At 33.3% G+C, this 11,676-nt stretch overlaps 1 protein-coding gene across 2 annotated transcripts in view; it reads left to right on the top strand.

Moving 5' to 3' along the window:
- The first annotated feature begins 4,032 nt into the window (after positions 1 to 4,032).
- The window catches only part of LOC108365009 (endoplasmic reticulum metallopeptidase 1), an 18,314-nt gene continuing 10,670 nt past the window's right edge, over positions 4,033 to 11,676 (top strand). Inside the window, exon 1 of one of the 2 annotated variants that reach the window (XM_017618908.1) lies at positions 4,033 to 4,447. In XM_017618908.1, coding sequence (XP_017474397.1) covers positions 4,415 to 4,447 — 33 coding nt within the window. In that variant the 5' untranslated portion in view covers positions 4,033 to 4,414. Of the gene's footprint in view, positions 4,448 to 7,314; positions 7,924 to 11,676 lie in introns of those variants that run through there. The other variant, XM_017618907.1, reaches the window with a different exon arrangement.

Genomic DNA, 11,676 nt, shown 5'->3' with positions numbered 1-11,676 from the left:
TCTGAGCTAAGTAAAGCGAGGACGACTCTAGTAACGAGGATGGGTTATCGTCTCAAAAAAAATTAAAACATATTTACCTACATATTTAACAACTGTTATCCAAAAGTTACTTGCATCAGTTTCCATTTTAAAAAGTTTGTTTTAAAAATTTTGTTAACTTTTTGGTGTTACTTTAATTACACAAAAGCTTGTATCGAACTTGGCAAACACTTGTACACAACTGTTAGCATGGCGTATGAGTATTTTGTGCTGGCATCCTTGTTTATGTCGCGCTTTTCATACGCCTAGGTGCACTACTTTGTAATGATGGCATACAAATTGTAAACTATGTATGTATGTTTGTACGTACATATAAGAGTTCGAGTTTTTTGGGCAGACATAACAACAGAAATATATCTACTCTATTTTCGATAATTGTGTATACTACAAATACCAGCTGGTACAACATCTAAGAAAGTAAAAGTTATTTCATTTAAGCTAAAGGATAATAAAAAGGGGCTCTCTTTCTGCAAATTCCAATCCACATTTACTGCGACATCATATTGCACATATCATAGATATTCTACCTTACGTCAACATTATTAAAAGAGATATGATTGAGAAATTTGCCCTCAAGAAATATGTAACTTCGAATTTGGTCCTTATACCGAAGGGTGCGTTTCACATCTAAACTATAATTGATGGAGATGTCAAATATGCACAACCACGGTTAAAAGCCCAATTGGGACTTAATTTCGTAAACAACACATTCCCATCAAATTTAGCTTGGAAATAAAAGATACTGATGCTTTGGCTTGATGCATTTCTGAACGCACCCGTAGTTAAAGGAAAAAATTTTATTGGAATGTTTACAATTATTTTGTCTATTTGAATTTAATATGAAAACTGAAAGGAGGGAAGAATCAATATTCACTAAAATTGTAGCTGAAACCCGGCTTCGATAAGTGCCGTCACTAAATAGACTATGCAGCCGCATTTTCATTCATACTCTTGTAACTTATCGGAGAGCCACTTTTTATTTAATTTTCCCTTAACCTTAAAGATGCCGGTTGTCAAGGGAATCGAAGAGGCAAAAGTTTTGAATATAGAGAAAAAATCATATTAATGGCCATTTTTTCGGGATGTCCGTTGACCCCCTTACCTGAAATAGTGGTAATTATGAAAGCAGGAAACACAAAAAAATGTTGGCCAAAACTTCAAAAAAAAAAATAGAAATATTCTCGATGGGCGTTTCAACGTGATAAGGTCCCGAAACGCAAGTAAGTTTGTTTTTAAGTCAAACAGTTTAAAGAGGAGACAAGATTTCAAAATCTTGATTTTCCAGCCGAAACATTTTAGTATTTTTTAAATAAAAAAAAATAGCTAGTTTCTCCATTTTTTAAGATAGGGAAAAATGTATAGTGGTCCCGAAAAATACCAAATAAAATTTAATAAAATACGAAGAATCCTCATAAAAAGCACAGATCAAATTAATATGTGACCTGGTCTACGAAAAGGGAGCTTACGTGCGAAAACTAGTTTTCTGTGAAAAAGCTGTTAAAAGTAAGCAACTCGTTTCGTCAGTTTCTCATTATCTCGTTAATTGTTCTCCGCGCCGGACGTCCAGTAAGTGTTGTTGTTGGTCCAGTAAGTGTTGTTGTTGGTCGGAATATTATTATAGTTCATCGTGTAAGTTGCTAGTGTGGAACATTTAAAAAAGTAACACTGAAGAAGTGACGTTTACTGTTTCTGTTGATTATCGTCTTCGCATTTCGCATGAAATGAAACATGAGTGTTGATGAGGAGTTCAGTGCCGTATACGGACAATATTTCCATGAAAAGGATGAAACGAAACGGAAGGCAAAAACTAGTGAAGATGTTCTCAAACCAGACGAGGAACCAGGTCCATCTTCCTCAGGATCAACACGTAAAAAGATCTCAAGGAAAACGACAACAAAGAAAAATACATAAACTACTCAGCATTATTATTTTTGGCCCATAGTGTATAATCATGTCTTTATAGCTTATAATTCAATGTATTTTGTTCATTACCAATAAATTATATTTTGTCGTATTTTTACTCTTCTTTCTCTACATTTTTCCGAATCAACCAAAAGTGAAAATTGATTTTTTGACACCTAAGCCCCCTTTCCGTAGACCAGGTCACATATATTGCTTTCGAGCTGACTTTTCAATAAAAATATCGAATGGTCACGAAAGGTCCCTAAAAATTCTAAGGGGAGCTCCGGAGAATTACAAAAAAAACAGAATTTCCAAAAAAATAAAAAACCAAAAAGAATTTGGAAATTGAAATGTACTTATGGACAAGATATTTTCCGCAAAATAAAAAAAAATGGAAAAATTGGAGTACAGGTCCAGAAGAATAAACACGAATAACTCCAAAATGCCCGAAAAACTTAAAAAAAATCACAAAAAGTTTTGAAGAAATACTCAACAGTTCCGAAAATTACGGGAAAATAAAAACACACTGTTTAAAAAAATCTTAAAGTATCCGGGAAGTAAGAAAAAATTTAACACGACCAAAGTCGCGAAATATAGAACTCTAAGAATCCGGAAAATTTAAGAAATATCAAGATGTGTCCCTCAAAATTCAAGAGATATACCAAATATCCAGAAAAAATCCTGAAAGTTCCTGATATTTGCAAAAAATACAAAGCACGAAAAATTCTGAACGGACATGAAAAATTCTCAAAATGTAACTAATAAACCTAAATAATCACGTCGCGTTCCATTTTATCAAAATGGCTTAAAAATAAAAAGCAGAAGTAACGCATATCGCACAGTGAGAATGCTTTTCCCATTAACAGCATATGCTATATTAATGACAATAATATAATAATTGCTAGAGCAGCGACTAAAAAATTGACGCTCAAGTGATGCAAACTGAAATAAATACATATGTACAGAGCGGAGTACACAATTAAATACATGTGTACATAAAAAATTATACGGGCAGAAATACCTAGTAAGAAAATACTGCAATTCTCCAGTAGCCTTCTAATAGAGAATGCGAAAAAAAATTATTGTAAACCTTTAACTTGAAGAACATTGATTGATGTAAGTTGCTTTGTGTTTGCTTGCAAAAACTTTATTCTTGAATTAGGATTGAAAAAAATGAAAAAAATCGAACGAATGTATGTATATACAAAAATAAACTTAAAAAACCTTAAAGCATTGAAAACTTGGGAAGAATTTCTTCAATTTTGAATACTAGCATATTAAACAATATTTTAAGTTCACCTTTTTTCCCTTCACTAAAAGAGCATCACCATTATGGCACTCGCATTTGACAAAAAAAAAACCTCAACTGATGGCATTTTGTCCAGTGCTCAAACTTTACCTACAAGGGCATATGCATACTTACCCAGTCGGAAAAGTAGTAATGCATTACATGCGTGATAAATAATGTAATGTATTTCTTATGCGTTCTCGATAATATTACTGCTAACTATGTAATCAGCATTGTAATGAATTCAAAAAGTTCCAAAAATTTCATATTAAAACACATTCGTTTCTCGGTACTAGGTAATGCAAAATTTAATGCCGCACTTTTCTTAGGACATCGCCCTGGGGGGAAAAACGCATTTTCGAATGTGAAAAGGGTTGTTTAACTGATTATTTTTTCGATTACGATACATTTCATTTTCCCACTGGGTTAATTTGGGATATTTTTTCGATGAAGATAAGGGTGAGAGCTTTGAAGACTCTACTTTATTTTTCTCACATGCACTTTTGTACCACCCTAGCATACATAGATATGTATTTTTGCGAAGTTTATACCACTAACATTAATACATACAATTATGTGTCTCATTAAACTTTTTTCGCTGAACCGTCTCATTATTGTACATACATACAAATGTACATGTGTACATATTCGCATACATCCATATTGGTATTTACCTACACATTCGGTGCACTGTTGTTGTGCACACTGCATGTGAAAGATTCACATGAAGCCAACTTTAGCAGCGGCGAAAGCAAAGTCCAAACTTTGAGCCACACTCTCATTTAGTCTACGCTCAGCTTAGCTGCCAGCAACTCCGTTTTCGTTTGTTGGCTCAGCTCCACGGCTACTCACTTCGCGGTTTGGCTAGCCAATGTTTCCATTCGAACGCGGGTTGTGGTACTTCACTCGGTTGCTTTTTAAGCGTAGCTTCTTCTAATTTTTGTTTGGTGTAATTTTTTTTTGTTTGTTTTTTCTTCCATACTCGGATTACAAAGCCAAGTCGAGGTGAAATTTTCTCATAACTACCTGTGATTTAAAGTTAAATAATTTTTGACAGTTTAGCGATTGCGTGCGTGCACATATCACACGTCGCGGATTCTCATCAAATTTGATGAAATGTAGATATTTGTTTTTTGATATTCATGTAGTGTAGTGCGTTAATTTATCTGCGAAAATTTAGCAAAAATGTGCAGCGAGGCGAGAAGGAAGCAGGAAAATGTGAGTGCGGTGGTTAAAGTGCCAAATCGGTCAACGACCGAAAGTGGTAATGTGATGTAAGCCTGGTGTTAATTGTCGTGAAAATGTGATTAGTCAGTTGCATGGATAACCATTTAGGTGAATGACAATTATGTCATGTCTCGCTTCAAAAAAAAAGCAGTGATCAGCCGGACGCAAGTCAACGATAGAATTCTAGTCTCAGAGTTTCAAATAAGAATGCATCTTCTGCGATTCTTCAGCGGCCCACAATCTCATCGGATCTAACTATTTACATACGTTCCTTAAAATACTTATTCATTTTCCCAAAGTTTTCTTTAAAAAAAAATTAAAAATGGCGGGTCAGCTTAATACTTTATATAGATAGCAGTGGCAACGAAATGATTAAAAAGCGTCTCGAGGAAAGTGCGTCCTCTCTCCTTGTGTATATGAATAAATAAGTCCTTTTCGTAGTACAACCATTATTACGGCACACTGTACTTTTATAGTAGATAAATACACAGCAATTACGCAATTAAGTTTGCGCATCCAACCCAACAATCATATGAATTAATTGCCTTTGGGAAGTCATTTTCAACAAAAATAAATAAAAAATCAAAACCTTTCAGTAAATACGAGACCTTTTATTATTTTAAAAAGATTAAAAAAAAATCCAATAAACAAAACACGACAACTGCAATTTTAAAGGTAAATAAACTAAAAGTACTTGATAATTTTGGTGAAGCAAAGTTTCAACTCTAGCCACTTTGTGAAAATGCTAAAATAAACAGAAAACCACTCGTAGTTACGATGTGCATTAAAGCATTTTCTATACGTTTTTCAGGCATCAAAACAGAAAATTTTTTTGCATAACTTTTATTCATCCCAATCTCCATGACAATATTGCTAATTTTTAAATATTCATGATTCTATTAAAAATTAACGACATTTATTTATTGTATACAACAAAAAAATACAATCACAATTCGTGTTTTTTTTTTTGCCCTGCTCGTTGCAATGTGTGATGCTTTTAACAATATTTTACCTTTTTCGTTATTCCGTTCTTAGTTGAACAGTTATTTGCATACTTTACATATTCATTAAATATTCCTGATTATTTTTGAGAATTAGCATAAAAGCATTAATCTTAAGTTAATATTTGCTAATTCCAAAATACTTTTATCCCAATGGCTATTCTTTGTTATTCACGCATTCTTTGAAAGCAATGCTAATGTCTAAGCAAACAACCGACATACAAATAAAATAAATAAATACGTAGAAGAATATTGCAAATAATTATACTTCCAACTTGTGCTAGGTTTGTGTAGAAATTTATTAGAAGTGTTTGTACAGTGTTGACAAAGCAAATATATACTCAACACTGCAATATGTCGAATCAACTTAGCGGTAAAATTTGCTTATTTGACTTAGAAGCTAAAGCTAAGCTTTTTTTAGACATTGAACTTTTCTACATAATGTTGTTTTTTTTGTGCTATGATATAAAGCAAGAACATGCACCTGGTTTAAAATATTTGCTCATCGGAAAATAAACGGTAAATTTTTCTTTTCACATTTTCGGCATTCACCAAAATTAATCTCCGACAAATCCTAAAGCTCCTGAAATAGCCCGAGTGGTCTCGAAAAATTTCAGAAATATCCCATAAAGCTCGGAAGAATTGGGAAAACCCGCAAAAACCTCAAAAATAAGGCCCAGAAAAAATATTTAGAGTACCGAAAAACTGGATACGAAGAATTCCGAAAGGTCCCTTAAATAACCCGAAAAATATAACTAAAAATACTATAAACCCGCAAAAGCTTCCGAAAAGTAAAATATCACGAATTTCGAAAACTCAAAAAAATCACAATAATTTTAAAAATTTTAAATGAGATGGATATAAAGAAACTTTCAAAACATAAACAAAAACAAAGAACCGAAAGTTGCTAAAAGTCCTCACCAGACCTGTGAAAATCTAATACCGGGGAATCCCGAAAAATCCCGAAAGCACATTTAGAGTTCCGCAAAAATAAAGACGTGCAATTCTGAAAAGTCCCAAAAATGTGTCGGAAAATAAACCACGAAGAATCCCTCGGAAGTCCTGAAAAATCTCAAAAATTTTCCCAAAAGTAAAATAAATTTTATTTTTTAATATTTTTATTGAGAAATTAAATTTACATACTACAATCCCTGAAAGGACCAGACAATAATTTCAAAAAAGTTTTTGGAAGTCATGAACAACTTTTTATCACGGTTTTTAACCGACTTCAAAAAAAGAGATGGTTCGTCGGTATATTTTTTTTTATGTAAGTTGGTAACATATAACGTTGGACCACGGTAACCGATTTCTATAATTTTTTTAAGGAAAGTGGGTACCGCAGAGGTGATCCCATACTAATTTGGTTTAGATTCGATAATTGGATCATGAAGAAATTAACGGTACTCTTAAATTTATATATCAGAATTGAAGTGGGTTTTGGTCGTTGCTTAAATATTACTTGTTTAAATAATAATTTTGTACACTGTATGAACTGTATGTGAGAAAATTTGCCATCACTGTAATAAAAATGAATACGATAATATTTACTCATCACCAGCATACAGAGTTGCTAATTTCCGGATTGAAATATACATAAACCAAACTATGCTGCTTTAAACGAAAATTGAGAGAGTGTCCCAAATCTGGCATAAAATAAATAAATATAGAGAAAAAAAGAAAGCATTTCACCATATTTTAGTGTAAATATGTACTAAACATATATGTAATATATGTATTCCCATGGAATAAAAAATGTGCAATGTCTTCCATATGAGCGCAACAAAAACCCTGACTCACCTACCACCTTCCAATCGATCGCTCTCTCTTTGTTCTCCTCCGATTTGTATAATTTGCCGGCGGCAAATGAGCATTGGTGCCAATGCTTACAAACATACAAATGTATAAAATGTTGAGAGCACTTGGACAACGCTGAATTTTTTCCTACATCCAAGGGTATTTATTATCTACTCAATGTGCAGAATATTTATACATACGATAACGCTCTCCATGCTTCTCATGCCATACCGCTGCTGCAGTCAGACAGTATGTAAGCATTTGTCACCGGCTTTGGTTGGCCAATGATTTCATTTGCACTGAGCTGAGTGTATATTCGACTTTATTCCATAGGAGCACCTGGCAAGCCAAGCATTGAGAACCACTTTATTGTCAACGGCTGTACTCGTACTAATCAGTGTCAACAATTACCTAATTTTAGCGTGTTGTTATTATTTATCGTCTCAAATTTGTACTCTTTTTTTTCTGTGCAATTTTCGATGATTAAATATAGCCAATCAGATGTTTGGCTAGTTTTAGTTTAGTTAATCAATAAATTTTAGTTTGTTGAGTGGCTCAGTTGGTTGTTGCACGATGAGCAGTAAGGGCGAAATCAGACGACGCTTGATGACACCGAATACCAATACGCACACTTCCGATCCGCTGTTGCAGCAGCGCGGCGCGGAATTACGAGTAAGTAGTTTGACTGCATTTTTTGTTGTTTTTGTTTGTGTGCTGCAATGTTTATGCGCTTGAACTTGGTGAACAAATCAAAACTAAATTAAAAGGTGTAGTTTAAGAAAAGTTACATACAAACAAAGACATATGTATATGCACATAGTATATACATACTCAGTCTGTGATATCAGTGGTGAAAGTGCAAAACGAAAATATCGTAATTAATTTAATATAAAAAAAAATAAAAGCTATCCGCAAAGTGCAATTAAAATAATTATAAAAGTAAGCAAACACGCTCCAAACTGATCAATCACAGTTCCCGCCAGCACATCATTGGCAAGAGCAAGTAATTTAAGCGTATACAAATTTTTGTGTGCTTCGTGAGTTATGTTTATGATTTAAATATTTGTGAAATTTAAATAATAACAAAAAATTGTAAGTGTGAAAAAATTACATATGCTATTCCAAATATATATGCACTTAGGTCTCTTTTTATGCGGTTTTTTATGCGCATTTCAATTTATAGGTACGTGTTTTAAAACCATTTTTTTGCTGTAGCGATTTTGCTGTTTTGACAGTTTTAATAACTTTTTTTCATCATGTAAGAGACAATGCTTCTTTGATTAATAATTTGTCTTTGTACTTTTACATAATTCATGTATTTATTGTGGTACTTTTTTTTTTGTTAAAATACACATAAAATTAAAATTAATGTTCAGTTTTACATGAAATAATAAGTGTTGAAGTGAGGAAATAAATTGTTTTTTTTTTGCTTAATATTGCCTCACTGGATTGGTTCTATGCGTTTTTTTTTTAATCGTTTTTTTACGGAATATCTGTATTTTTCCGGTTTTTGAAAATGCTGGAACGCATCCCCTGTTTTTGTATGAAAGTAAAGAAATTTTTTATGCGGATTTTTTTATGCGGCTTTCTGAGGAACGCATGTGCCGCATAAAAAGAGACCTTAGTGAGTTAAGGGTTGTTCTCTGAAGTAAATTTTGAAATTTGTGTGCCCTTTAAAAATGCATTTTGTTCTAAAGAAATGTGTTTGAAAGGCAGATAGTTTTATAAAGCCTTCTTGAGAAAATGGCACTAAATATGACTAATTTCATTACCATAATTTTTTTTTAATTATCAAAAAATATAAAAAGATAATAGCAAACCCTTGGCTCGTAAGTTTTAAAACACGAAAATTGTAGCATTTTTACTTTTTTAGGAGAAAAGTGTATACATATATATAACCCCGCAAACCTATCATCAGCATTTTTTTTACAAATTTTCAGTATAAAGTTAATTTTAAGCTTCCACCAAGGCTTTTAAAAGGCCACCAGATTTGAGAGCCGCAGCTTTGTTTTCCTAAGAAATTACCTTGGGCGTCTCCGCTCCATGATTTGCCAAAAATACCCTGTCAGAGTCTCTAGATAACCCAATGCTTGTCAAGCTGGTATGAATCTCCAAGTGTTCTTTCTCGATGTACCTGCCTCGATTGTACTCCTATTAGCCAACTCATTCGAAACGCAGGCAATAATCAGACGCAACCGAAAGAGCGATCGGACATTAGTCTTAAAGCCTAATCATAAGGTTAATCAAGCATCTCTTTGGGGTCAAAGCTAACTCAAAATTTGTCTAGTACATTGGTGCATAAGCTTACTAGCTCTGTTTCTATGTCCGAAACAACATGTTGAGCTACCTACGCTATACTGCCACCACGGTTACCACTCGCGCAAAAAACACAACCAAAATCTGTAAGGTAAACAACCAACTTCGAAAAAAGCAATCAAATTTTATTCATGCAACCGTGACCTTCACCCAAGACATACCGATTTCTAGGCTGACCTACTCAGAAATGAAAAGCCAACCAGAAGAACAACTGATCTGGCAAAACGCTGACCACAAGAGTATGTAGATATGTTGTATATACTACTCGTGCCTGCAGTTACTTAGCCAGCAACTACTCACTTTTTATGATTGCAGTAAATGAATTTGTTTCCAAATTATAATGCCAAAAACGTATTGACATCTAATCCCCATTCACCCTTGGACTTGATGAGTTTACTATATAATACTTAAGCTAATCATATTTTTTCCAACTAAATACATTAAAACAAAAATATGCATCATAAATTATATTCACAGAAAATCAACAGCTAATAAATTTGTACAAGGAATATTCATTTATGCGTCCAGGTGCTTATCATTATTTTTCAATGCTGATAATATTGATAAGTCCTTTACGGTTATATTTGTTGTTGTTTTTTCGCCAAGCTAAAAGCAGTATTAGTAATTTAAGCAAATATAAACAAACATACATTAAATATTTATGTATGTTATGTAGGTTTGTTATTATTTTTGCGATAGAGTATTAAAATATCTTGTCTTTTTTTCTGCACTGGCGCACACTTCATTAGCAACGCTTTTATCTGTTTTCCGGCTAAAGGATCGGTTTAACACCACTTTTTTTTATTTTAGTCAGACAATGTGCTTATGTACATACATACATCCATACATAGGTATATCATCTGTTTAGTTAAATGTCGTTGACAGTTTTCTTTAGCTGGATAAGCCAAAGTATATCCGATAGAGTTTGAGATAGAGCTAATGAGCATGGGCGACGTAATGAACACATCAGATTATTTACAAGATTTGTTGACGCCTTCATTTTATATCTCGTCGCTTACAGTACAAAACCGCATATCAAGATAATGCAAAACCGCGTATGTGAGGTTGCATAAATTATTTTCTAAAGAGTAAAAATACTCATATTTCAAAATGGTTCTCATATTTATAAACCAATCGCTTTTCTGGCCAGTATATTTCAGGAGGAATGGGTATGGCTTGAGCCAAGAGCTTGTGTAAGCAAATCCAATTTTAGCAAAAAATGTCAGTTTGTACTTTAAACGAAGATATGCACATACATATGTATGCGTGTATGTACATATGCTCGTACACAAGCAGGTGTGAGGTACCTAAATCCATCTCAGCAAACAAGAAAGGTGTTCTGATTAGCAAAGCCGCGAAGCAATATATCCAGAAGAATAAAATTGAAAATTAGTGGCATAGAAAAAAAATTATTTTGGTTAGCCTATCTCAATACTTTCTTGCTTCACAAATTTAATAGTGCATAATTATAGTAGAAGCTCATATTTAGTAAGCTTAGGTAGGAAACCATTCAAAAGTTTTGCAGGAAATAAATTTCAGCACTCTTTTGTAAAATTTTCGGACTATCTTATACGTGGTATTGCATTTGGCGGATACGAGGTATTACGCTCCAAGCGACGATATTGAATCCACGCCTCTGGCATTCTAATTCTCTACCGAATACGTAGGATACATATGTATAAACACTAAACAAAAACTTAACCACTCAATGATATTTTCTACGCTTCAAAATGCGAAACAGTAGCAAAATATTTCAAATCTTATCAACAAAATTTTGGTCGTTTGCTAAAAATGTATGTCGCCCAAAGCTGAGAGGTCATAAAACATTCGCATTAGCTTCAAAGCGTCTAAACAGTTAGCATGAATGCAATTTCCAGCCAAAGTCTAATCAATATCAGATAAGATAAATAAAATAATTTATGAAATATTTATTTTTTACACACCGATGCACTGTGGTTCGGAGCGCAAATCTAGCTGGGCGAAACTATTTTAACAAATACTCGTTGATGGATCTTTACACCACTTCTTACCTAGGGGATTTTTGGGTCGCTGATTTCGAATCTGAAGTCACTTATCAAAAATTCAAAATGACGGATCCAATATGGCGGA

The sequence above is a fragment of the Rhagoletis zephyria genome, unplaced genomic scaffold (assembly GCF_001687245.7).
Source record: "Rhagoletis zephyria isolate East Lansing unplaced genomic scaffold, Rhagoletis_zephyria_1.1 Rzeph_scaffold_01745, whole genome shotgun sequence".
NCBI lineage: Eukaryota > Metazoa > Arthropoda > Insecta > Diptera > Tephritidae > Rhagoletis > Rhagoletis zephyria.
The sequence above is the reverse complement of the archived record's forward strand: the minus strand, read 5'-3'. Positions and strand labels throughout refer to the sequence as shown.